This window comes from Syngnathus acus, chromosome 15 (genome assembly GCF_901709675.1).
Source record: "Syngnathus acus chromosome 15, fSynAcu1.2, whole genome shotgun sequence".
Classification (NCBI taxonomy): Eukaryota; Metazoa; Chordata; class Actinopteri; order Syngnathiformes; family Syngnathidae; genus Syngnathus; species Syngnathus acus.
The window spans coordinates 5,504,591-5,531,122 of NC_051100.1; the positions used below are offsets into that span (position 1 = coordinate 5,504,591).

The 26,532-nt window shown below is 39.8% G+C and overlaps 3 protein-coding genes across 5 annotated transcripts; 2 read left to right on the forward strand and 1 right to left on the reverse strand.

Annotated features, from left to right (window-relative positions):
* Nucleotides 1-2,010: 2,010 nt before the first annotated feature.
* opn3 (opsin 3) lies at nucleotides 2,011-5,662 on the forward strand. Its single transcript, XM_037272397.1, has 4 exons — nucleotides 2,011-2,405; nucleotides 3,163-3,482; nucleotides 4,631-4,882; nucleotides 5,238-5,662. Exons 1-4 carry the CDS (start codon nucleotides 2,099-2,101, stop codon nucleotides 5,502-5,504), a joined length of 1,146 nt encoding a protein of 381 aa, XP_037128292.1. The 5' UTR covers nucleotides 2,011-2,098; the 3' UTR covers nucleotides 5,505-5,662.
* A 636-nt stretch (nucleotides 5,663-6,298) lies between these two features.
* LOC119135066 (kynurenine 3-monooxygenase) lies at nucleotides 6,299-13,520 on the reverse strand. Its single transcript, XM_037272395.1, has 15 exons — nucleotides 13,349-13,520; nucleotides 13,086-13,155; nucleotides 12,889-12,986; nucleotides 12,043-12,132; nucleotides 11,735-11,783; nucleotides 11,161-11,248; nucleotides 10,373-10,538; nucleotides 10,235-10,306; nucleotides 9,491-9,612; nucleotides 8,824-8,971; nucleotides 8,691-8,748; nucleotides 8,535-8,617; nucleotides 7,850-7,951; nucleotides 7,713-7,772; nucleotides 6,299-7,013 (listed from the first exon to the last, which is right to left on the reverse strand). The coding sequence occupies exons 1-15, from the start codon at nucleotides 13,400-13,402 to the stop codon at nucleotides 6,855-6,857; spliced, it is 1,419 nt and encodes a 472-aa protein (XP_037128290.1). The 5' UTR covers nucleotides 13,403-13,520; the 3' UTR covers nucleotides 6,299-6,854.
* Nucleotides 13,521-14,505: 985 nt separating this feature from the next.
* ide (insulin-degrading enzyme) lies at nucleotides 14,506-25,172 on the forward strand. 3 transcript variants are annotated; one of them, XM_037271881.1, is made up of 25 exons: nucleotides 14,506-14,659; nucleotides 15,584-15,768; nucleotides 15,868-16,075; nucleotides 16,247-16,416; nucleotides 16,504-16,626; nucleotides 16,761-16,873; nucleotides 16,959-17,121; nucleotides 17,227-17,319; nucleotides 17,407-17,498; nucleotides 17,594-17,674; nucleotides 17,767-17,870; nucleotides 19,152-19,254; nucleotides 19,372-19,494; nucleotides 19,674-19,756; nucleotides 20,202-20,346; nucleotides 21,926-22,036; nucleotides 22,142-22,262; nucleotides 22,402-22,493; nucleotides 22,626-22,737; nucleotides 23,142-23,309; nucleotides 23,386-23,658; nucleotides 23,917-23,978; nucleotides 24,079-24,151; nucleotides 24,225-24,292; nucleotides 24,435-25,172. In XM_037271881.1, exons 1-25 carry the CDS (start codon nucleotides 14,565-14,567, stop codon nucleotides 24,528-24,530), a joined length of 3,057 nt encoding a protein of 1,018 aa, XP_037127776.1. In that variant the 5' UTR covers nucleotides 14,506-14,564; the 3' UTR covers nucleotides 24,531-25,172. The 3 variants fall into 3 exon arrangements, with proteins under 3 accessions (XP_037127776.1, XP_037127778.1, XP_037127779.1); XM_037271883.1 differs by lacking the exon at nucleotides 20,202-20,346 and adding an exon at nucleotides 20,845-20,989 and having other exon boundaries at nucleotides 24,435-24,530; XM_037271884.1 differs by having other exon boundaries at nucleotides 14,507-14,659; nucleotides 15,608-15,768; nucleotides 24,435-24,530.
* The last annotated feature ends 1,360 nt before the right edge of the window (nucleotides 25,173-26,532 follow it).

Below are 26,532 nucleotides of genomic sequence, written 5' to 3' on the forward strand. Positions count from 1 at the left end.
CATCAAGTTAAATCCAAATTCACTCAAGAACACACACAATTTATTCTAAAATTGAAAAGTAATTATTCTTCCAATAATTACTAGATATCTGACTTTACATCGTCCTCCACCTGACCTTAACCCACCTAAGCAGGAAATGTGTCCTCATCGTGAGGAGATGTTGACTCAGACAAGATTAGATGGCCTCCCTCTGTCACTGTCCTTTCTCTGCCTTCTCTGGTTTCAGCCCACCTAATGGCTACATTTTCCAACCTTTGTGGGGGTCCCCGCTTTGGAAATTAAAGCCAACGAACCCCCATCTCTCATCGGCCTCACCATGATCATATTGAATTGCAGGCTGGTGTCCAGTTGAGATGAAAAGGTTCTTTTCAGTGATTGGAATTACAGCACGTGCGTATAAAAAGCTGTTTTAAAAAATATGCGTGTCTCTATAAAAGGCCTCTGATTGACCACAAATGAAATTCGGCTGCCTTTTGGTTTCTTTTCTTTCGCCAAATCAGCACTCGTGGTCCACAGAAAGCTTCCATGGCATCCAAATTTGATCTCTTCTTCAACATTCAACAATTCTTCTTTGAAAATCCAATCCATCTATTTTTAGGACTCTCTGCCACATCTTGTACTTTGCATTGCAACAATGGAGATGTGCTAGATTGTGTTTTCTCAGTACATTAATCTGCACCACTAAGTCCAAAATGACAAGTTAACATATTAACACCTTTATTTTCCCCTGTGGTTATGCATAAAGAAATGTTTAATGTGTGAACAAGCCTGCAGTCATGCACATAGCTGCAATATTCTCTGTAAGGGGACTCAAGAGGTTTACTTTGAATTTGTAATTGGTATTTTAGATTTGAAATGCACTGCATCATGTACTGCAATACAACAAGAGTACACTTATAGATAAAAATGTAACAAAATATATCTTGACCTTTATACTGGCTTGTGTTTGTGCATTTTATTCTGAGATTCTGGTGTGTTATGTTTGTTACTCAAGAGGGATCTGCTATTTTGAATCAACCTGAAGTCTCATGAAAATTAGGTCAGGCGTAAATAATGTCTTCCAACCTTTTGCCTCAGTGGCCTTCCTCTGTGAACAAAAGAGGCATCTGGATGATGGGGAGAGCACCTCAAAAGGTCACCAATAATTACAGACGTGACAAAGTCACCAGCGATACTGTGTGGTGATGATTCAAAAGGACGTGAATGGAAAAAAAATCCGTCATGTGGAAGGTGTGGCACTCCCATACACTTAACCATTGATAAGATGAACGTGTCAAATGTCTTCAGCCTCGTGTTATTCAGTTGGCTATCTTGTAGCCTGCCTAAAGATGTACCACTGTAAGGAAAATGTCCATACACACAGGTGTCATGTCATGAATATGAATATATGAACAAAATTCAAATAAAGTGTTACCATCTGTGTAAAGACTGGTAAAATTAAACCGACTGATACAATTTAAATAGAATTAGGCTCCGAAAGTAGAGATTACACAAAAGTAAAAAGTAAAAAATGTATTTTTTTAAATTGATTACAGGATTTACCAATTTTTGTAATTCAGCAAGGTGAAAAACAATGCCAATAAAATACATTCCCACTTTTATCAACTTTTATAGTGCTTGGACTAAGATTAAAATATATATATATATCATATGCTCATTGCTTTTATTCCATCAAACCATGTTCCTGTTACTTTTTCTAACATTGTAAATTGATGCACACAATGATCTAATTATGGCAAATTAAAAAAAGACACACTACATTTGGGCTAGGGGGTGCTATAGCCTTGTCAATCTCCTCCAGATATTTTATAATATTTGTACCAATTATTTTCTTTGCCTTTTCGTATGAGAGTATTCCCATTTTTGTCAAAAACGTAAAGATTGAAAATGCATTTCTCTAAGTGTGTCATGTGACAGTGTTACATTGACCTAATTTCTGAGGAGGCGTGCTGCTGCTGCTGTCTTGTGGGTTTGTTTGAATGAGCGGCGGGCGGCGGGCGGGCGCGCGCGCGCACTCGCTCGCTGTCAGTGAAGGACGCGCGCTCCAGCCGCACATCGAAGCCACCACAATGACCGAAACCACCTTTTTATCCCCGCAATGAATCCTTACAATGAAACCAGAGCCGAACATAACCTGTTTGCTTTTGGCACCTACAAACTTCTCGCCTTCACCATCGGAACCATCGGAGTGTTTGGCTTCTGCAACAACGTTCTTGTCATTCTACTTTACTGCAAATTCAAGAGACTTCGGACACCTACCAATTTGTTACTCGTCAACATAAGTTTGAGTGATTTGCTGGTTTCTGTCGTTGGAATAAACTTTACATTTGTCTCGTGCGTCAAAGGTGGCTGGATTTGGAGCCATGCAACATGCGTGTGGGACGGCTTCAGTAACAGTTTATTCGGTAAGATTGCAATCTATCATTGTTATTTTCTGAAACCCTTTTCCTGACAGTTTTAGAATTCAGAATATTTTATTTTTATTTTTTAGGTTAATCAGTGAAAAACTTTACAATAAAGTTGAACTCACATTAGATATATTTGGGGGTGAGAATATGCAAAGTCCACACCGGAAGGCTTAGATAGAGCTTTTTTTAGTTTTCATTAATTCCACAAGTACATAATGGATACATCATGCAGTGTAGAAAGCTTTATCGACAGAGGTCGTGACTAAAAAAAAAACCCACAACTGGCATCATTCCGTGTCCTCCTGAGTGGAGAAAATGTCCTCTATTGACAAATATGCCATATCATCCTTGCACCTCATCCAAAGTATTACTCAGTGGAGGTCGTTGACTGATACAAAGGCGAGCCATGGGAGCTGTAGCAATAATAGCAGTCTAGCAAAACATGTCCATCCTGCTGAAATTGTATGTGGGAAGAGGAACCCGCGCGTGCAGATCCCTGCAAATTTTGTGTCTATTTATCAATGTTGGTTCAGCCTTTCATCCATTGATTAGCAGGTTAATGAAGAATGGCAGCTTTGGCATGGCTATTAAGGCATGTAATTGAAGAGATGTATGGATTTTATAGTAGATATATATATATGTAAGTGTGTGTGCATGTGTGTGTGCGTGTGTGTTTTACAATAGAAATGTCATTCTCAAATATAAATGTTTTGAGGATTGGAAGTTTCTAATCCACATCCTAATTTCTGTTCAGGCATCGTCTCAATCATGACGCTGGCAGCGTTAGCTTATGAGCGCTACATCCGGGTGGTCCATGCACAGGTGGTGGACTTTCCCTGGGTGTGGCGGGCCATTGGCCACATCTGGCTTTACTCCCTAGTTTGGACTGGGGCTCCTCTCCTGGGCTGGAACCACTACACACTAGAGATCCACCAACTGGGATGCTCCTTGGACTGGGCTTCCAAGAATCCAAATGATGCTTCATTCATTCTTCTATTCCTCCTGGCTTGTTTCTTTGTACCTGTTGGCATCATGATCTATTGCTATGGAAACATCCTCTACACAGTACAAATGGTGAGAGCATTTAAATATGACTTTTTTTTAATTTGATGATACTAGAACATGAATTCCGAATGAGTCAGAATAATCAGTTGCAAAAACCTGTGAATGGAAGGGCTCATTAAAATTCATGTCAAGTGAACATAAAAATTAATTTGTCCTTCCAAGGTAAAATGAGGCCATTTGATGAATGGAGCACCATATGGGCATTTCATAACTCTCCCTATCTTTAAATATACTTTCTAAACTGTGGCATTCCATGCGTGACCATGGCACTACTTGCAGTATTTTGCAGAGGCTTGTTGATGTGATGAATTGCTTCATAGCTATAAGAATAGATGCAGTTCACATGGTTAAACAACAAAAATGCCTCTAAACTTTCTTGAAGGGCGGTCGAGGGAAAAACAATTACATGTTTGCCTAACAACTGATTAATTAAGAATTCTCTTAATTGTGTGGAATCATTATTATTATTTTGAAGCAGATGAGGCAAAACTGTGTCATCTATTTGACTGCAAAAGAGCATTAAATCATAATTAATTGTTTGGTTCCCCCATAATCAATCAAGCAACAATAATTCCTAATAATCAATGTTGGCTGTAAAGCACACAGATAACAATTTTTATATTTAATGAAAAGGAACTGTGACCCTCACTAAATGACTTGAGTGCTGCCTTTCATTTCTAGCTCTATTATCATCATAAGCTTTAGTGCTTTCTCGCTTTATTCCATCTGTCGCCTGGTAATATAAAAGCAATAAAAAAGGGCAAATGCGTGGTTTGTGAGGACTACAATTAAATACTTGTGTTAAGCTTGATAATTGCGTGAGTCAAGCAAATCTGTGAAATCTAAAAAAAGGTGAAACATCCTGCAGCATGACCATTCCTAACTACCACACGAATTTCCATGCAAACCTGTCTGCAAAGTCCCCGAAGCTCTCCGATGCACGAGAGGAGCATTTTAAGCAACATGGTTATTGGGAGACCAGGGAGAGGTTATAGGAAAATCTTCTAAAGCAAGTACCTGAACCCTGAGTATTTCTGCTGTCAAAAAAATCTCACTGCAGATAGAGACAATTTCAGCACACACACATAGTATCAGAAGAACATGCAAAGTCTACCAATAAATGAACTGACTCCTGCTCTTTGCTTTTTTTTCATTAGCTGCGCTCCATCCAGGATCTTCAGACGGTCCAAATTGTCAAAATCCTAAGATATGAGAAGAAGGTAGCTGCCATGTTTCTTCTCATGATCTCCTGCTTCCTGGTGTGCTGGACACCCTACGCTGTTGTGTCTATGATGGTGGCTTTTGGCAGGAAGAGCATGATCTCGCCCACTGTGGCCATTATCCCATCCTTCTTTGCCAAGTCCAGCACAGCCTACAACCCCCTCATCTATGTATTCATGAGCATGAAGGTTGGTAATTATGTATTTATCAATTTTTACAAATTCTGTGTGGGAGCAAATTGGAATGAGAGGCCGCAAAAGGTGTAGCGTGATGCTAATTTGATTCTTTTTCCTCACCAATGACTTAATTGAAAAATCTTTAAGCAAATCAATGTCATCGGGTAGTTGTTCTCCACTGATTGAAGCAAAAAGATGTACCAGATGTAAACAGGCACATGGGAATGTGGGTCAGAAACTGTCACTTTCGTTTGTTATCCAAAGAGAGATATCTGGTGTGCTTGGCATACAAATCAGGGGGGTGAATGTCATTGTCACATTAAGCAGCACACCCTCACTCTTCTTTTCCCACCTACTTGCCTCACAGTTCCGGCGCTGTTTGCTGCAGCTGCTGTGCTCAAGGTTGTCCTGGCTGCAGCAAAGCTTCAAAGAGCGGCCCCTGGCTCCGGTTGAGCGTCCTATCAGACCCATCGTTGTTTCAAGTTCACGCGGCAGAAGAAAGAGACCCAAAAAGAGGGTGACCTTCAGCTCCTCCTCTATCGTCTTTGTCATTACAAGTGACGATTTTCGCCGCTTCGATGTGTCGTCCCCTGCGGAGTCCTCCGCTAATGTCATTCAAGTGAGGCCGCTGTGATCCCCCCCAAGGCGAGACTGTCATCCTGTACAGGTTTACGACCTGCCATGCTATTCTAAGCTCAAATCAATATGATCACTTTATACACATGAGAGGGTTGGAAAATCAAATATTCTCACCCTTATATAACATCTATGCTGTCAAAACATACATTCTTTGTCATACCAGCTCAGTGGCCTAGTGGTAGAGTGTCCGCCCTGAGACTGGAAGGTTGTGGGTTCAAACCCCGGCCGGGTCATACCAAAGACTATAAAAATGGGACCCATTGCCTCCCTGCTTGGCACTCAGCATTAAGGGTTGGAATTGGGGGGTTAGATCACCAACTGATTCCCGAGCGCGGCACCGCTGCTGCTCACTGCTCCCCTCTCCCCCAGGGGATGGATTAAAATCACACGGGGATGGGTTAAATGCAGAGGACAAATTTCACCACACCCAGGTGTGTGTGTGACGATCATTGGGACTTTAATCTTTTAATCTTTAATCTAGTAACTGAGTTCAACTATGGTTGGTATTTAAAAGCAATTGGGTATTGCTTACAGTCATACACGCTGCTATGACACTTAAAATGTGTTCATGGATTTAATAAAGAGATACTATTTTTTATTATCGAACTAATTTGCGTTGAGTATTTTCAATCCAAATCTTTCCAGTGTCACTGTTGAAAATGGCAGAATTCTACAGTATGTATGAGGAGGACTGTGAGCAAGATAAGAGAAAACTCGGACTTCAAGGCATACAGACTTTTTTTCGTTTTGGAGTCGGCTCCGTCTGTCAGAAGAGTTCCAGGACCGGCGTCATGAACAATGCTGTATATTTACAAAGTAGGATCTTTCTCCCCAGAGTATATTGCACAACTGTTACCTCGGCTCTCTACAGCCATTGAACATGTTTACAGTCGCTGATCAACCAGCACATCTATTAAAAAAAGATCCTGTGCTTCATTCAAGGTGTGCAAAGAGTAGAAAATTGTGTCAGGTCATAACATGGATGATTCAAAATGACAATGTGGCTGCTCATAATGCTTTGAGCAGAAAATGCCGACCTGGATCCAAATGATCCCCAAGTCTATGTGGACTAAAGCCATTGAGTCACTAGTCTAGCAATATAATTATTTGTATTCTATCTTTGTTTAGTAATAGAAGTGGTACTATTTTAAAATGATTCCAAATAAAATGTATCATATTGAATAAATCTAATCTGACAACTGTGCTAATCAAGTGCCATTTTCATAAAATGAATCACAGTAATGAATTTAATTGAGCATCATTTGAGACATTTTGTCTCGCAGCATGAGAATTCATTGAATACATTTCATCACTGTGAGTGATGTTGTAATTGGTACACTCAGCGTCATATGTGAGTTAAGGAGGTACCAAATCCTGCAAGCTTGTTTAACAGTTTCTCAGTAGGAATGCTGAGCTTGTTGATTTGTGGGGGATTTTTGATGAGCACTATAGAGCCTCCCAAAATTGCTCCTGTAGCAGCAAAAAACAGGCCCCGATTAATCACCTGTGAAAGAAATAAAATATTTTAAAAAATTGCAGTACAATATTTACATTCAAATCCCACTCTGTTAATTTTATGAAAATGTGAAGAGCTCAAACTTTCAGGCTAAGCTTTATTTGCATTTGCTGCATTTATAAAAACAAATGACTCTCCGATTTGTTGCAGTGCACTTTATATTGCATCAAAAATCAGACTAATATTTTCCAGATGAATTATAATAGATTGTTTTTTTTTTACTAGGGTACAACATGCTTTGAATATACAAATAAAATAATACTGAATTTCCTCAAATAGCATTCAAGTGGAGTTATTTACCCGAATACATGTTAGTCTGTGTTCTAATCTGGAACATTACTGTATTGAATAGGAGGCAAAAAAAAGCATTGACACAGGGTGATGTTTGTTTTTCTTGTTTAAAAACATCTCCAAGGTTAACACTGTGCCACAGTTTTGGTCTTTGTTCAATTCACTGCCAAGATGCATGCCCTTTACAGAGGTCAGGGAACTGCACAGCCGAGGTGAACCAGGCTGCAGTGTACTGAACTCATTACTCAAATGTATTGAGTGGCACCAAAAAAATCGAATTAAAGCTTCCTAGAGGAACCATCTTTTTTTTTTTATCGTCAATTTGATGTGAAGCACTTTAAATGTCACCACACATCTGGCAGTCTATTAGTGGATGGATGGATTTCAGGGACTTACTTTGTCTTGCCAGTGCCAGCGATTCACAGCTTCATGGTAACGTGTTCTTGTGAACGTCACCTAATTGGGGTAAAGAATACTGCTTATTTTAAAAGTGGGCGTAATATTTCACCTTATGCTTTATATTTTGCATTTACCATGGTGTAAAGTGGGATTATTGTCTTTGGCATGAGGAAATGGAGGATGTTATCGACACTCTTTCGGAAAAGGAACCATTTGGAGTTGACGTGAGCTCGCATCTGCAAAATAAACAGCGGGCAGGTTTTGAAATGAATACCACAAATGCATTGAAATGAAAGCATGAGAAATGAATTTCTCAGTTCAAATCAATGTTGTATAAATCAAGATGAGGATTATTTCAATTGTCACGTTTCATTGACATTTGGGCTCCTTTGTGTGTATTGTCTGGCCATCATTTTCCCAATGTTTGAGTCAGCTGCTATTTACCTTCCTCATTTGAATTTGACGTCATTTGCATTCTGTCTTTAAGCTTGCACTGGATAAATTAGCATACATTATATTCATGAAATAAATTACCGGATCTGTACATTGGATCCAGTTTATCAAGATCTGCTGTGTACTTCAGATATACAATAAAGGAAGTTACTTTGGATTCAATTTTAGACTACATTTAAATTTTTGATACATACTTAAAATGCACTTAAAAATGATACCTGTGTTTGTTGTCCTGCCTGGGATCCTTTACAGTATATGTGATGTAAATCAATGTATTAATATTCTCCCACCCTTGTCCACCTAATCACAATCCTTGTTCACAATATGTTGCATTTTACAATACGGGGTGAAATAAACATGTATTACTTCAATGTAATTGTACATGGCCAGATCTGCGATTGCATGGTCATCTGGAACTCGCACTCTGGAATACTCGGGCAGTACAGCACCTGTGTAAAAAGCAGCGGTAAAATTCTTCATTGGACCCCATCACACATCATTGTTTATATCACATGCACTTACTGAAATCGTCATTGAACTGCTCCATTATTTCATCAAAAACAATGCAATCTTCAAAACCCTAAAAAACAGACATGGATTAACAAATCTATATTTGCATTTTTGTCCATCCGTCCATTCCCTTGGTGTTACTTACAGCATTCATTCCTTGCCCGTAGAAAGGCACCACTGCATGAGCCGCGTCGCCCATAAGGACACATTTGTCTCCAATATGATACGGGGAGCACTTGACGGACACCATGGCCTGGGCAGGCAATCGGAAATAATCCCTTTTGAGAGCATCACTGGAGAAAAAAAGAAAATATTGAACTGATTATGCCTGTTTGTTGGAACAGCTACATGATTGTAAACAAAGCACACTTGGGGGGGAAAAATTAAAATATTGAACTGATTATGCCTGTTTGTTGGACAGCTACATGATTGTAAACAAAGCACACTTGGGTTGTAATGGGGTTTTTTTCTCACTGCATCGTCATCCCATCTGACTAAGCTACAGCGACTATTCGTGGAACTAAAGCACACATTCAATTGTTTGCTCTCCATGCTCCAAATCAAGTCAGTGCTGGGAGGAAGCCTGGAGCGTTTGGTGGAGCTCTGTCAGCCCCAACAAAGGCTTCACCTTCAATTAAAATCGGGGTGGAATAAATACATGACTTCAATTTCACACTTCACAGACTGTGCTTGTGTGGATGGATTTGATGACTTGGAAATATTCTGAGGATGGCATGGCTTGATTGGATGGAGAAAAGGATGCAAAAGAGGATGAAATGGTAAATTGAGGTGAAGGTCAGTACGTTGCTTACACTCCTATTAACGGTATGGCGTCGGGAAAGTATTTTTGGAAAAACTCGATGACTTCATCTCCTGTGGTGATCTTTGCAAACTCTTCAAAGGGCATGAAGAGAGTGCAGGTAAACGTCTTGTCCTATAAAGAACAAAAGAAATTTGCATCGATTTTTTCTCATTCAGGAGAGGCATGATTCTCTGTCAGGTACTGATGGAATACTAAAATCGTTTTTCTCCTGTAAGGCTGATGAAACAACCCACATATATTTAAAATAACAGAAATGACTCCTAAAGGGACAAATTGTCTCTGCAATCATTTCTCTACAGCAGCAGTCGCACATCTTGTTTTTTTTTTTTTTTGCTGTGCAAAGACATTCTAGGTGCTAAGGACATTGAGTGAGAGCTCTGAAGCACTTTCAAGTCTGCAGCTTTAACCTTGAGAGAGTAAAGGAGCACTCGCTGACTCAGCCATGCGGAAAAATCATTTGGGGATTAAGATAGACAGGAGCGACAGAGAAAGGTTTTAATACTAAAAAGAAATAAAAACACTCTTTGTAAAAAGTAGATGAAGACATTTTGCCGTGTGACTGATTCGTCGGTTCCGACTGGCAAATGAGGTTAATTAACCCACTAATGGCATCATTGAGGGTTCATCGATTCCAAAGCTTCTGATTAGCCGGGAATATATGCAAATGATGTCAGGTGATGACATTTTAATCCGTACATCCAAAGTGAAGAGGAAAAACATGGATCCCTCTTACCAAATTGGGGAGCGCAATCATCATGAATGTGTTCCGTGGCCAAATATGGAGATAATTAGCCTTCATGGCAAACTGAGGATGGACAAGAAAACATTTGAGTGTGAAAAGTTCAATTCTTGCACTAGAAGCAGAACTGACCTCTCCGTTGACAGGCGGCATGGTGAGCTCCATGTAGCCATGGGGGATGTAAGTCTGACTGTAGTTAAAGCGGCTCTGACGAAGGAATTGCTTGCGAACGGCTGAAAATGCTCCGTCACAACCGACAATGAGGTCTGCTTCGATCTGCGTTTTGGATCCGTCCGGCCTGAAATTCACAGGAAAATTCGGAAAAACCTGCACATCAATTACTTCATTATGTAATGTGATCCAATACTCCATTATCATATCGTTTTATCCCATTATGGAGCACAAGACATTCTTGAATAAATAATTCCACAAGCTGTAGATAACAAATTAGCTGTCACGGTTCAAGGATGTAAAAGCGAGCAAATGTGGATCGCGTTCGAGCTCCCAGGGGTATGTGATTTTAGAATGCACGTCTTCCTCAGTGTATGAAAATGCATTCATGTGACTCATTCAACTGACTACATTAATGGCCACCAGACATTAAATCAACACGTAAAAATGAGCACAATATAGGATTATTAAAGGATGAACTAAATATGAAAAACTGTTTGAATCAATAAGGTGTGTCGCTTGAGGTGTTTCATTGTTAATTAGCTTGTATTGCATTTAGAAAGAAAATAAACCATTGAGAGGCTTCAAAGACCACTGAGATTAGCGTGACAGTAAACATGGTCAAGGCCACATGCACTTGTATGTCAGGTACACAAACCAATAAAAACACAGAAGCCTTAATATATTATGCAGGTAAGGGTGAGTGCATGTTCTTGTACCTATCTGGATTCATTGTTACAAAAACGTACCTGATAAAGGTCATTAAACCCGATTCAGCACTCCAATCCTGTAGTTTGTGGTCAAAGTTCAACTTGGTGTTTGCATACGTCTCAGCCTCTGTTAGTTAATAAGAAAAAAAAATGTTGAAGCTTTAAGTTTTCACATTTCTTTTTGCTGTCATTGCAGGAGTCTCATTTGTCCTGATAAGATCAAGTTTAATTAAAAGACTGCCAGACATTATCTCAGAGTGGAAACTAAGGTACGACTTCATAATACAGCTGCGACTCACTGATAAAAATGAGGGAAACAGTTCACACACACTTTAAATTTAACTACAAGACGCCATAAAATTAATAGTTCAGTGCAATCAAGGATTTTGCTATATTATACTTGGCTTGTATATACCAGTATAATCTTTATCAATTGATCAAATACTTGATGTTTCGCAAGGGCTTTGTAGATTTAGTTTAATTGCACTTCAAATTCAAAGAGCTACTTTAATTTGGTCACTGTTATGACTGCAGTCTTGTCACATTTGTCTGTGTAGTGTTAATGCAGTGAGTTACTTTAGCGGAACTATAGAAAGCCAGTTAATGGTCCTACCTGTTAGCAGCTCTTTGTTCAGATTGGCTCGGTCGACAGACAGGATGTACTGAAGTGAAAACAATGTCTCATTAGTGCAGCTACAGCTCCACAAATAGGCAACATGCTGTTCACTGAAAATTGAAAACCGCCTGAGATTCATACGTTCATGATAATTCCCATCTCTGTGTCCTCAGCAACAAACAATCATTTTTAGACAGATAAATGCTATTTTCAATTAACAGGGCAAGCTAGACAAGCAATTATTCATTTTTTTGTTTTAATGTTTGTTCATTATTGCGTGAAAAGCAAGAATAAATATTTCAAACCTGGCCCTTTTTGCCATATGGAATTGGGGACTGCACACCATTTGGTGAATGGATCATTCTTGCATGCATGGGGATTCCTCGGGAGACAATCTAAAAGAAGAAGCAACACAATATAGCAGAAAGCCTCAACAAATGAAGATAGCAGTATTACAATATTAAACTATACATTTTCCAATGCAAGAATGAAGGAGTAAATACTGACGGACATTTGACGATATTTCCCAAAAGTATTTAACTTGTTCTCCAATGCATCATTTTTTTTTTGCAGTTTCCCCACTTTATTAAGATCATCAAACAAATGTGAATGTCAGACAAAGAAAACCCAAGTAAACATAAAATTCATATTTAAAATAGGTTTTTATGGGAAAAATATATACATTATATTCAAAGCTACCTGGTCCTGTGTGGAAAGAAAAGTATTTGCCTCACTTAAATCAATAATTAACCATGGCTAGTTACATTTTTTGGAAAGCTGAGTTCATTTCCAGAGACCACAACCCAGTCAGATTACCTCCAGACCTGTTCAGTCAAAAATCTCTTAAATAGCTCAAATAAAGATGCCACTTCTGAAGATCCGGAAAAAAAAACCCGCAGGCCTCACTTTTTTTATGACGTTTGTTTGCACCAGTGTTGCGTTTACAATGTTAATGCTGCTGGGAGCGATTGTGACATGCTTCTTAAGTTAATAAACTGTACATAGGTGTGAAGGTGAGTCGAAATGGTTGGTTGTCAATGTGTATAGTAACATTCAATTAGCTTTAAAATTTCAAATTTAACTTTCTCATGAGTTCTTCCTGCTTGGCTGTTGTTTATGTCCTCCTATAGCAATAAATGATGTCAACAAACCTTCTCCTCCATTCCGACATGCTTGAGTGACTGGCGGCCTCTGTGAGATAAAGCCAAGTTGATACTTCTCCCCTTCACGATTTTTGCTTGCCGGATATCTGGCCAAGAGGTCAGACAATGACTTTATCACCATTTCATCACATTATCAGATAAAGACTTGCTCTATGGCTCAGGGGAGATTCAAATATCTGTCATACCATCCCGAGTTTCAAACACATGTACATGAAAACCTCTTTTGGCAAAGAAGCAGGCATTCAGTGCACCAACCTAAAAGAAAAGATGGGGTGTTCTTGTCACTGACAGACTTCCAAAATTTAAATTAGTTACATTTATGAAGCTGCTCCAGCTACAGTATATTTACTTAAAGTGAATTTGACCCACAATGTATCAAAAAGGGAAAAGCAATGTATGACTCAAGAAAAAAAAGAAAAAAAAGGGTTTTACTTTAATTTTGTCTTACCAGTCCACCCCCCACCACTGCTACAACTTTTTTTTCCTTAGTTGATTCCTCCATTCTTGCTCAGGTGGTCTCTCACCCAGTCAGGAGGTCTTGTTCGCTCTGGTTGTCCTTGTCTAAGTGACAGAGCTGAGCATGAGGTAAATTTTTAAAAGAGGAGGAGCAAAGTCAATGACAACAGTGTGAGTCTTTTCAAAGTAAACACACAAGTTAACTCTGCTTGTTTTACATCATTTTGGTCTTTGTACTTTAACCTAATTGTTATTTGGGGGGTCAGCGTGACTGTGCTTATTCCATATGAAGTAAAAAAAAAAAAAAAAAGTGTGTTTTGTGGGTTTTAAAATGCAGGGCCACGCAAATACTCTACCTGCTTACAATCAGAATCATTGTCTGGATATGTTTCAGTAATACAGTTTAGAAGCAAATAACCTACTTGAGTGCAGTTTGATTGAGGAAAAAATTGTGAATGAGGAAGAGATGTGTCTCCATCTAGTGGTTGTATGTGTTGACATCAATTACATTTGAGTAACTTAATATAGACTTGCCTAGCTTCAAATAAGCGTGTAACAGACTTTTTTTTGTGTCACTTATACTGTAGTTTTTTTCCATGGATGGGAATTAAACACGATCCCCGTATCAGTGCCATTATAAATAGAAACCCTATTTATTTTTACATCAAAATAATTATGAAATGCTTCTTTTTGTGTTGTCTTTTTACACGGTTGTGTGGCGATTATCCAGACTTTTAAGGCAAGTAGAATATCAAAAACACCCAAAGAAAGCCAAGGTTTTTAAGTTAAACAGAACGCAACGTTAATATTTCCTACAGGGCCCCTTTCATTCGATCAACGTCGCAAGACATTACGAAATTTGTGACGAATTTGTTGAAACAGCACGTTGTATATTCAAGAAGTACGTGGCCATTTGTCTGCTGACAGCTGTGCACGCGCAAACAAGTCAAAGCTTTGAAACCAGATCGATCTATCACACTCAACTTACAAGCCTTATAATCGATACACGCGTAAGTCACATTTTATTGCTTCGTAGTATTTTGCGCGCATTAGGAACACGTTTTAATGACCTTCAAAGTTATACCCCATTGTTACAAAAACGAATTAAGCGTTTTTACACCCTGCGCAACTTCTCGATGACATCTGGGATCGACTTTTATTGTCTGAACTAAGATGGCGGTGTGAAAGGCAAGGTTTGTTGTCCATGGATGCAAAGTATGTATAAGTGTATCAATCGAACGGCGCAGTGCACGAAATATTTCCAAGCAGCAGGAAGCGGCCCCAATCTCAACAAAGGATTTGCGTAAGTGTTACATGGCGATTTATATGGTTATAAGAAGTAAATGTGTTGTTATCGCATGAAGTCACGCTAGCTAGTCCTCGCTACAGACACTGGTCAGGGCCGTGTTAAGCCGGGTGGTTGATCTCCGCTTTCCATCTTAACCACTTCCTGTGTTTCTTCTTAAATGATCTGCCTTACATCTTGTTTGGTGCAAGGACTCTAAAGGATCAGTGCGTGTTGTATGTATTTCATAGAACTGTATAATACAATTCGACTGCCATTTAATCTAGTTTCTCGCTGATGGCCCCAACATTCATTATTGATGAGTCAGGTTTTCATTCCAGTGGGCGGCTCCCCACATCCCGTATACACTACAGACCTTTCTCCTTCAAAGTGCTTAAATCGCAAAATGTAATTTTAAATTGCAGACGGATGCTAATGTAGTGTCCATAGAGTTATTAACTTGGCTGGTGGTTGGAGTTCAGAGTTCAGTTCAATAAATGCTGTATTACTTGTCATGTAAAGCCAAGTGTTCATGGGGTCTCTATTGTGATATTTATAAGAGTAACCACACAACTTTACAATTTCATATTAACGTAAATTAAGAGGTGGCTGCCTCCTTCCAATTTCCACCCGAAGGCTTTAGGAACTTTGACCTCATGAAAACTGTTACGTGGCCAGGTTTGTTTTATGGTTGTGCGATGTAGCCTAACATTTATTTCACAGTGTAAATGAAAAGCTTTTTTCGACCTTGCCACTTACGTGCAGAGTTTTCTTCAGGTGCCAGCAAAGTTATTCAGTTTAAACATTCGATGTCTTGTCTTAAATCGAATATAGGCTGAAAACGATCACTGTGTTCCTATTTACGTCCCAACTTCATTGGAATTAGGGTTTGAATATATATGAATATCTGTGCTCATACTGTATACATCCTCCCTATTATAGGCTGGTGTCATCTTCTCCACTTAGAATGATTGACCCAGCTCTGAAGAGTGTGGTCGCAGACATAATTCGCTCCCCCGAGGACAAGCGACTTTACAGAGGCCTGGAGTTCAACAATGGATTGAGGGCCATGCTCATCAGTGACCCAACGACAGACAAATCCTCCGCTGCTTTGGATGTCCACATTGGTAAGAAATAAAGAACATTTCTATGTGGTATACCCATCATCTGCAGTATAGCGAAGAATGTATCCTCGCCTCAGTGATCAGTCTACTTTGAAATTTCAGGTTCATTATCCGACCCGGCGAACATCGCCGGCTTGGCGCACTTTTGTGAACACATGCTGTTCCTGGGCACAAAGAAATACCCAAAAGAGAATGAGTACAGCCAGTTCTTGAGTGAGCACGCTGGCAGCTCCAATGCCTTCACCAGTGGAGAGCACACAAATTATTACTTTGATGTGTCTCATGAGCACTTACAAGGAGCTCTCGATAGGTAAAGGACTATTTATTTGATTCTATTTCATCTTTCAAAAACAATGATTTGCCTTCGACGGTATTTCTAAATCATTTCCTCTCATGGTTTAAAACGGCATTCCCAATTTAAATTTATTGTCACGAAGCATTTTCTGAATAATGATCCACTGTGTCATAATGTCATCTTTAGGTTTGCCCAGTTCTTCTTGTGCCCGCTCTTTGACGAGAGCTGTAAGGACCGCGAGGTGAATGCTGTGGACTCTGAGCATGACAAGAACCTGATGAATGATGCTTGGAGACTCTTTCAACTCGAGAAGGCCACTGGCAACCCACATCACCCCTTCAGTAAATTTGGAACAGGTTAGCATCACAGTGCAGCATTTCGGCTCGTTTACAAATATATTATTGTATTCAAGAAGCAAATATGATGTGCCCTGTCCATTCTAGGTAACAAGCTGACCCTTGAGACCAGACCATCTAATGATGGCATTGATGTCCGCCAGGAGCTCCTCAAGTTTCACTCGACGTATTACTCCTCTAATCTAATGGGCCTCTGTGTTTTAGGAAGAGGTAAGGCAACCCAGAGGAAGATTTTATTTTTTTTAGGAGGCAATGTGTTATGTGATTTACATCCTAATATTTGGTAAAGAGCATCTGGCCTCAGACAATTTTTTTTTTTTTACGTACCTCGTCCTTACCCACAGAATCCTTAGATGAGCTGACGTCTATGGTGGTCAAGTTATTTGCAGAAGTAGAGAACAAGAACGTGGCTATCCCGGAATTTCCTGATCACCCCTTTCGAGATGAATTTCTAAAAGTGAGCAGCTGTTCTTTGCCTTTGCTGATGAATTATTAGATAACATTTTAAAAAATAATTTTATTTTCCCTGTTTGCTGTGCCAGCAATTCTACAAAGTGGTGCCCATAAAAGACATAAGGAATCTGTACGTGACGTTCCCCATCCCAGACCTGCAGAAATTCTATAAGTCAAATCCAGGACACTATCTGGGACATCTGATAGGTCACGAAGGACCTGGAAGTTTGTTATCGGAACTAAAAAGTAAAGGTAGGGCACACCGAAGGATTACACATTTGAGCATATGAGGATTCAAAAAAATCGAATCATTATGATTATTGGGTGCCTAAGTAGTGAAATTGTCATTCTTTTAAGGATGGGTGAATACACTTGTTGGAGGCCAAAAAGAAGGAGCCAAAGGATTCATGTTCTTCATCATCAATGTCGACTTGACAGAAGAAGGCCTTTGTAAGCAGTCTTTCGTGTTTTCCAGTCTGGTGTTTGCGGAACACTCTAAATTGTAAAATAACCTCTTCACGTGCGTGTCACCAACAGTACATGTGGAAGACATTATCTTTCACATGTTCCAGTATATCCAGAAACTGCGTAGAGAGGGACCTCAGGAATGGGTGTTTCAGGAGTGCAAGGTAACTCCAGTATTTTTGGGAAACACAAAATATTCTCACTGACACTAAATTTGAGCTATCCATTTGTATGACTTTGATTCTGTCTTTCTCTGCAGGATTTAAACAAGGTAGCCTTCCGATTTAAAGACAAGGAGCGACCCCGTGGCTATACCTCCAAAGTGTCTGGTTTACTACACGTAGGTGGTTCTGTTTCCTGTCCTGACACTCACCCTGATGCTGCTCTTAACTTAGAGACTCATTTCTGTTCATGTCTTATTTGTTTTTTCAGTATTACCCACTTGAAGAGGTTCTAGCGGCAGAGTACCTTTTGGAAGACTTTAGGCCAGACTTGATTGAGATGGTGCTGGACAAGCTGAGACCAGAATATGTCAGGTTAGTGCAGTCCTTCTCAAATAGTGGGGGGGGGGCGTTACGTTGTGTGACACCAGGGAACATGCTTTTCTTTTGGCTGTACTAGATTAAAGGGTACTAAGTATTCGCTCTACAGTGTAGAGCGCACGGAACATAGGCACGCACAGCACAGAGCAGGCGATAAAAAGTGCAGTGGGACACCATGGAAAAATATTGAACAGGGTTGAAAAGAACGGCGGAGAGAGACGGAGATAAGAGAATTGAGAGTCACACGAAAGATGACGAAGCGTACGTAGCGCTCGGCTTCAGTGTGACTACGATGGGAGATGAGGAAAGAGCAGTGTGTTTACTGTGCCTTACAATGTTGGCAGCGGACAGTATGAAGTCAAATGAATTAAGGCGGCACTTCAAAGCATTGCAGCTCACTCACGCTGATGAGATGCTTGAGGTTTTTCAGCGAAAACGGGCTGAATATTGCCAACAATCATCCCTCTTTGTGAAGGCTACTTCAGTCAATCAGCAAGCACTGTAAGCATCATATAAAGCAGCGTACCAAATTGCTCAGTGCAAAAAAAAAAACCCCACACCATTGCAGAAGAGCTGGTACTACCTGCAGCCGTGCATATGGTCTCCGTCATGCTGCCTCATTTTGATTAAAAAAACGGCACAAATTGTTTTATTCATTTTTGTTTTGTAGGTTAAAATGTTTTATATATTGTGCTCCTGAGTTAACGTTGCTGATTACTTTGAATTAAATATTATTTATCGCTGTTATTTAATTTAATAATATGTATGTTTATTATTTTGTTGTATTTTTTTCAGCATAAAATGGCAGTTGTTTATAGTTTAAATAATTATAAATTATTTTTTAATTTCAGGCAAAGTGATGCACATTGAATCTGTTCTGTTACAGACTAAAAAAACAATGTTATTAATAAAGTTATTGTTTATTGTAAGTTGATCTTTATTTTTTATTTATTTTTTTGTTTTCTTTAATGTTAATAAGGGTACAAGCATGGGGGGGGCGTGAAATGTTTTCTTCTCCCTGGGGGGGCATCACAGAAAATGATTGAGAAGCACTGGGTTAGTGCAATATTATATATATATATATATATATATATTATTATAATACAGGATATTTGAAAACAAATGGTGGAGCAACACATGTAGACGGAAAGTAACATAATGCTCATGCATATATTTAACAGCTAATTTAGCTACAACACCAAATTGCTTATTACGCATGAATTTTTGATCTAGTAAGTATGGGTGTGCGTTATGTCTCATATTCTCTACTTCCAGGGTTGTTTTGGTGTCAAAGTCATTTGACGGTGAAACAGACAAGGCAGAAGAATGGTATGGTACGCAGTACAAGCAGGAGGCGATATCCATGGAGACCCTCATGGTGAATCTCTGCAAATACAGTGCCAATCATCAATCATCACTGTGCTGGCAGTCAAATTCTTCTTGCTTCTGATGAACGACATCATCTTAAGACCGTTCAACCATGTATGTGTTTCAGAAATGGGCCAGTGCTGACCTCAACGGCAAGTTCAAGTTACCGATGAAAAATGAGTTCATCCCGACCAACTTGGAAATTTACCCTCTTGAGAAAGACTCTGCTTCCGTCCCTGCTTTAATCAAGGCGAGTGTGTTGCGGCTTGGCGGCTGTGTTTTGACGTCAGATTCCTGGAGTGCCACTTATCATTAATGTACACAAGGAGCTTGATTTTAATTGTAGAAGAAAGGAAGAAAAAAAATCCGGTGTGATTGTGTTTGCTAAAAGAAGGTTGAGGACATTTTATTATTGTGTGTTTTTTTTAGGACACAGCAATGAGCAAGGTGTGGTTCAAGCAGGATGACAAATTCTTTCTTCCCAAAGCGTGTCTGAACTTTGAGTTCTTCAGGTACGTAATTATGTGGTTGCTGACGGAAAGGTTGCAAAATTACCCTTTTAAATGACCTTTATCAGCTCACACAATCATTCCATTACACATTAGTTGGTCATGACTCCTTCAGAATAACTGCTTTTGTTCCTTTCCTCCATTTCTGTCACATCAGCATTAGCTTAATTGCGCAGAATGTTTGTTGTTTTTCTTTGTTTTGTGCTGACTGTTAAAAATGTGACAACATACTGCCAGCGCATGGCAAAAATATTTGTATGGTCAAAGATTTTCAGAAGTATCAAAATTATTTGAAGAAAGCATTTCCAAGAAAACTTCACTTGCTGATAGTATACATTGTGTGCGTGATATTTTGTTTTGCTGCATTTTGATTCCTAGGTCAAAGAGGGAAATAATTGTCATTTGTAAATGCACTTTCTTTCTGTGACCCCTTGCTATTTTTCTACAGCCCGTTTGCGTATGTGGACCCATTACATTGTAACATGGCTTATTTATACCTGGAGCTCCTAAAGGACTCCCTCAACGAGTATGCATATGCAGCCGAGCTAGCTGGTTTGAACTATGACCTTCAAAATACCGTCTATGGGATGTATGTAAGTATTCTGATTCCCTCGTTGTAAGATTTCTGTTGCATCCCAAACCAAAAGTCCCCCCCCCTTCCTACACTTCCCCCGACTGGGCTATAGTGGCTCAGCCAGGCCTCAATGGCGTTAATTGTGAAAGATAATCTACTTTTTCTTCAAGAAAAAATTCTTATGGAAATAAAACGCATAAACGAGACCTGGCTGGTGTCAGTATAGCTTTTGTTCGATCCCGATTTTTTTCCATCTTGCGTCTATCTTCCGTTCATCTTCCCCAAACACTCATTCCTATGAATCCCTTTATTCGTGCCTCAGTTCGGGCACGTCGATTTTTACGCTTGTTCCTGTGCTGTGAAACTATCAAAATAAGCGTGAGGCTTCTCCTGATGTTTGTGCGGGACAGTCATGAGGCTGCATATACATACTCTTCCTGTCAATCTTCACCTATTTGCAATGTCTCTCATTCCCATCAACTGTCTGTTGTTGTTCTTGTTCTCCCTCCTTCTGTAGTCGCTACTTATATGCAGATCCGCTACACTGCAATATGACCTACCTGTTGCTCAGGTTACTGAAGGATGATTTAAGAGAGTATACATATGCAGCCCGCCTGGCAGGGCTGGTGTATGGCATAGGCTCAGGGATGAATGCCATCCTTGTAAGTAAGCTTTTTGAGTCCCGCGGGGAAGTGAAGCAAGTGCTGTGAACTGTCCTCTTTGAGGACTTTCGAATGTGCAAGTCAAATTGATTGCTTGTCCCCTGCTCACTTTGTTGTTTCCAAGATGAAGGCTTTTATAGGGATGGTTTGCTCCATAATCTATGTAAATAGGAGCGCTTTTTTTTTTTAACATCAGCTGGAACATAATTGTCAAAAAGTTAAACACCAATGTACTGCAAAACGTTTCAACCCAAAAATGCTCGAGTCAACACAAATGGCTAAATATCAGCAAGCTCAAGCAGTCCACTCCATTATCTCGATTTACATTTCTCCACCCGCAATGTATCTCTTATCATCGCATCATCTTTGGCGGACATAGCAAATAGTGGTGCTTGCACATGCTGACGTTTTCCTTTTTTGAATCCAGATCAGCTTTCTTCAAATTTTGAAGCCGTACTATTAACAAATGTCAATGAAATGTTTTTTCTTGACTACTACAACCTTTTTCCGCTCACAAACCTTCTGTAAAGTTTGGAATAATCCACTAATAATCTCTCTTTGCTGGTATTGCTCATTAACAGCCTCTCGTTGAAAATGATGGTGGTCTCTCGGTACAGAATGATGACACTGCAATTCAAAAATGAACTTGTATCTCCTTCTATTTTCAAATTGTTTTTACACAGAAAAACAATTGTTTCCTAGGAATGTTCCTTTCTCCCAATACAGCACCACTGTGTTGAAAATGATATATTTCACCATAAAAAGGTCGTGCATGAACAGCTTCATCCCCCTGGCTGGCTGTATCAGATTCGATTGTCTTGTCTCCAGACCCAATCGTCCCACAAGAGATGACCATCAAGTTCATAAAAATGATTAAACTTACATTTTGACATTGATCAATCTGTTAAATAATCTGGCTCTTTCTCACTGTTCCAGCTTTCTGTTAAAGGCTACAATGACAAGCAAGACATCCTTTTGAAGAAGATCATTGAGAAGATGGCCACATTTGAAATCGATGAGAAGCGTTTTGACATCATCAAGGAAGCGGTAATCGCGATTGGCGTTATCGCCATTGCTGTGGTCTAGCCAGGAAATTTTACAGTGCAGTATTTACTATGCTTATATATTTTTTTAATATATTTCTTTCTGCAGTACATGAGGTCTTTGAATAACTTCAGAGCAGAACAACCACACCAGCACGCCATGTACTACCTTCGTCTACTCATGACTGAGGTGGCTTGGACCAAAGATGAACTCAGAGATGCTCTAGAAGGTGAGATGATTGTTGTTGTTTTTTTTAAAATATATTTTGATTGAGCAATGGTATCCTCATTTCTTAAGATCCTTTTGAGACAGCGGGGGATGTAAGACATACTAGATGTTATTTTAAATAACTATTATCTGTATTCCAGATGTAACTCTCCAGCGCCTCAAGGCTTTCATACCTCAGCTGTTGTCTCGGTTACATATCGAAGCCCTTCTTCATGGCAACATCACCAAGGAGGTTAGTTTGTGTTTTACTTCTTAGAACAGAAAATCATTTCTGGTGTTTGCATGCAATCAGAAATATTCCCTGATGTTTTGTATTTGTAGCACTTTCTAATTGTTCTTTCTGCCTTCTTTGCCGTGTTATTAGTCTGCTCTTGGCATGATCCAAATGGTGGAGGACACTCTGATTGAGCACGCACGCACCAAACCTCTCCTACCAAGCCAACTGATCCGCTACAGAGAGGTACAGGTTCCAGACGGTAAGTCCTTCACACTTCAGAAAAGCACTCATAAAATCCCTGCCAGTCTCACACTGCAAGCACAGAGAAGGACCCTCACCCCTCTTGCATGCTCACGTCATCTGTGACGCAGCCTTACACTTGAAAAAGCTTCAATTAAATTCTAAATTCCACCTAAGGAGACTCGTGCTCAGCAAATGTGAATTGATGTCATTGAGCCCAAAAAAGGACACATATTAATATTATGAACAGATAATAAATAATAGAATCATTTTTGCTGCTTTGAGAATTGCAATGAGCACAGTGGCCTCCATCATGCCTATCCAGAAAAAAGTTCCAAACCACTAGGATTCATCCGAGAGCCATTGCAATGCTTTTCTTTTGATCATGCAAAAAAAAGGTGAATATTGTCACGTTCCTGGCAGGTGGCTGGTACGTTTATCAGCAGAGGAACAACGTGCATAACAACTGCGGCATCGAGATCTACTACCAGACCGACATGCAGACGACCCACATGAACATGCTGCTGGAGCTCTTCTGTCAGATCATCTCCGAGCCGTGCTTCAACACGTTAAGAACTAAAGAGCAGCTGGGTGAGAAGCCTGATATCTTTTATAACAGTGTTTTATGCTTTGAGCTCGAACCCAATTTATCTTTTGGACCCCAAAGGCTACATTGTGTTCAGCGGGCCAAGGCGGGCGAACGGGGTCCAAGGTCTTCGCTTCATCATCCAGTCTGAAAAGGCGCCACACTACCTGGAGAGCCGCATCGAAGCGTTCCTTTGCACCATGGAGAGATCGGTGGAAGAGATGAGCGAGGAAGCCTTCCAGAAGCACATCCAGGCCTTGGCCATCCGCCGCCTGGACAAGCCCAAAAAGCTGTCTGCTGAGTGTGCCAAGTACTGGGGAGAGATTATCTCCCAACAGTATAATTTTGATCGAGGTGAGCTAGCGCTGCAAATGTCCTCCTCACCTTTTGATTTCTTCTGTGATTGCTCATGTTTCGCATTAAGAGTACATTGCTGGATAGAGGGAGCAGGATATTGGACACTGTAGACAATAAAAGCCTAGTTTCAGGATGAGGTTCTTAAAGGTGTTTTTTTTTTTTTTAATTGCGTTGTACTGTTCATAGATAAAAGTGTAAACTGTAAGACAAAATGCTTGCAGGAATACCAACATTGTGATCATCTTTGTGTCGTAGATAACATTGAGGTGGCCCATCTGAAGACGTTAACAAAAGACGACGTTATGCAATTCTGCCGTGTAAGTAGATTAACCAACCACACACACAGGATAAAAATAAAATCTGACTCTTGTGATTCCAGTTTTATTTTCATCTTGACCCTTTGTGTGCCCTCCACAGGAGCGCCTAACCCTGAATGCCCCTAAAAGACACAAGATGTCAGTTCACGTGTTGTCCAGAGAGCTGGACACCTGTAAGTATCTGCAGTCACGTGACCAAGTAGAAGGACACCACACGGCTCAGTCTGACCTTACCGTGTCTCTTAGGTCCCCTGGTTGGAGAATTTCCTGCTCAAAACGATGTCAACTTGGCCCCTGCGCCCTCTCTGCCCCAGGTGAACTCCATTTTCACAAACACATGAATCTTGTCTTGGCGTTTTGCTTGGATGTTGAAATTGTTTCTGTTAATGTGACAACTAGTCCTTAGTGAGCTAAAAAGAGGATCTTTAAAGATGGTTTTTTTTTGTGTTTCTGCAGCCGGCGCTGGTCCGGGACATGACAGAATTCAAGAGGAGTCTGCCTCTCTTCCCTCTGGTCAGACCTCACATCAATTTCATGGCAGCCAAACTGTGAGCGACACTGGCTGTGTCCAGACGCTGCGCCCGTACCGCCACGTAACGTCAAGAAGACTCACATCTGACTGTGTTTGTGTGTGTTTAGGGGAGTACATATGAATGTGTAAGTAAGCAGTCTGGATCAACTAGAAAGAAGTAGATGCTTGGAAACATACGTGTTGTAGAGTTACACAGGTCACCATAGCTGTGATTAATGGTAGAGCCTCATGTTCCAATTGAACAGGAGATGCAACACTTCAATAATGATGTCACAATCCTATATAAGCTTTTTGTGGAGGAGCTTGACATCACCTGACAAAAACAACTTTTTACTCATCGTCATGTTCATCAGCCTCGTTGCGATGATTTTAGTCTTCAGACTATTTTCATTTTAAACTTCATATGTTGGGACCCTTTTGAGCTATTTTTAATCAGCTTACTATGAATAACCTTGCCCGTAGAAAGTTATTTATTTTTTTTTAGTTTTCAACTTAAAATACTTTAAAAAAAAAAAAAAAGAAAAGACATCTCAGGGGTACTCAAGTGCTGATTTATAGTCTCATTATGTTGGTCTGTCATCTGCATTAGTTTGTTCATTGAAATAAATTTGATCAAATCCTAATTGTCATTATATAAGTTTACTTCTCTCACAAATGGTCAACCTGTTATGTGTCTTACTTTTGTTTCTTAGAGGGATAATTCAACACATTCGCATGCAAACCGAAAATGCATGTTGTATCATTTTTTATCAGTCTTGGCATAAACCATACAAAAGAGGCAAGTACAAAAGTCAGACTGAATTCCGATAACTAAACGTGTTTTGGCAAACTTCACTGTGCACATGTGAATGTGACACACGGCGAACACATTCGTGGTCAGTGTGTCTGCAATCTTTTCAAGCCCCTCCCATTTTACCTGAGCCAAGAACAAGAGGACCTCATACTGCTGCAGTAAGCATCTGCTCTTTCCCTAAATATATGTTCTGCATGTAAAATTAAATTGCTTCGTAAAGTGTTGTATCAAAGCCTCCATCATACATGTTGATATACATATAAACCCACGTGATTGATGCACGTAAGTCGGAATTGCTACGAGAAGTGATTTGTTTTTTCTAAAATGGTGGCCAAGAGAAACAATGTTAAATTTAATCTGATTGATTTGGACTCAGAAATGTACATATTTTAAAATGAAAATACTTGACATTGGTTGTACTGTCCCTGACAGAAACAGTCGAAAACTGTCAAAAGGAGGGAAATAAGTCCTTCTGAGCAGCTTAAAGAAGAGAAAGATTGCCAAGTTAGGTCTCCTTAAATTCCGTAAGGAAAAGGAAGTCAAATCAGTACCCCTGGGGCACAGTTGCTGACTAAAGAATATTTTCATCTGAGATAGAAGAAGTGCTTGCAAACACGTGAAACAAGTGGCCAACCAGCAAAGTAAGTGCTGTCACCTTCCATTTAAATATTCATTCACTCATTCATTGTCCAAACAGCTAATATGTCAAAATATATTAAAGAGAGAAACAAAAATAGGTCAATGAGATTAACTCTGGAATGAGTTTTTGACTTTTTTAATCCCATGGAAGGGCGACGGCCTTCAGTAAAACAACAGTCAGGGAGTTCTTGGACAATCTGGCTCATCCAGTTCACTCTAACTTCATTAAACACCCAAGAAACTTATTCTTAAGGAGATTTTATTATGATTGTTTTGTGTCAGTTTTTTTTTTTTTTTTTTCTATTTTGAGAATAAAATCTCAATCCGCAGAGTCACACAAAGCGTCTAGACCAGAGGCGTAGCCAGGAATTTTTCCAGTAGGGGCGCACGCCCACAGGAAAAAAAATCGAACATCACCCACGCCGTTCGCTGATCGCTAAAACAACGTCCGGGAGGCAAACGGTGAATGGATAACATCGCGCACATAGAATAGCGCAAGCACATTCGCGCAAGACCGAAAGAAAAAAACTGCATGAAAATGAAGAATCGAAAAAGCTCGATTTCTTTTCTTTTTTTTTTTTTTTTTCTTT

Excerpts from the sequence above, each read along its gene's own strand:
- opn3 (XM_037272397.1), top strand. The coding sequence starts at position 2,099 with ATGAATCCTTACAATGAAACCAGAGCCGAACATAACCTGTTTGCTTTT. Across the intron at positions 2,406-3,162 it reads CTTCAGTAACAGTTTATTCG|GCATCGTCTCAATCATGACG; the intron begins GTAAGATTGCAA and ends ATTTCTGTTCAG. Across the intron at positions 3,483-4,630 it reads TCCTCTACACAGTACAAATG|CTGCGCTCCATCCAGGATCT; the intron begins GTGAGAGCATTT and ends TTTTTTCATTAG.
- LOC119135066 (XM_037272395.1), bottom strand. The coding sequence starts at position 13,402 with ATGGAGGAATCAACTAAGGAAAAAAAAGTTGTAGCAGTGGTGGGGGGT. Across the intron at positions 9,613-10,234 it reads TGATTGCGCTCCCCAATTTG|GACAAGACGTTTACCTGCAC; the intron begins GTAAGAGGGATC and ends TGTTCTTTATAG. Across the intron at positions 7,773-7,849 it reads TAATCCCACTTTACACCATG|GTGACGTTCACAAGAACACG; the intron begins GTAAATGCAAAA and ends TACCCCAATTAG.
- ide (XM_037271881.1), top strand. The coding sequence starts at position 14,565 with ATGCAAAGTATGTATAAGTGTATCAATCGAACGGCGCAGTGCACGAAA. Across the intron at positions 22,037-22,141 it reads TTGACATCATCAAGGAAGCG|TACATGAGGTCTTTGAATAA; the intron begins GTAATCGCGATT and ends TTCTTTCTGCAG. Across the intron at positions 23,659-23,916 it reads ACAGTATAATTTTGATCGAG|ATAACATTGAGGTGGCCCAT; the intron begins GTGAGCTAGCGC and ends TTTGTGTCGTAG.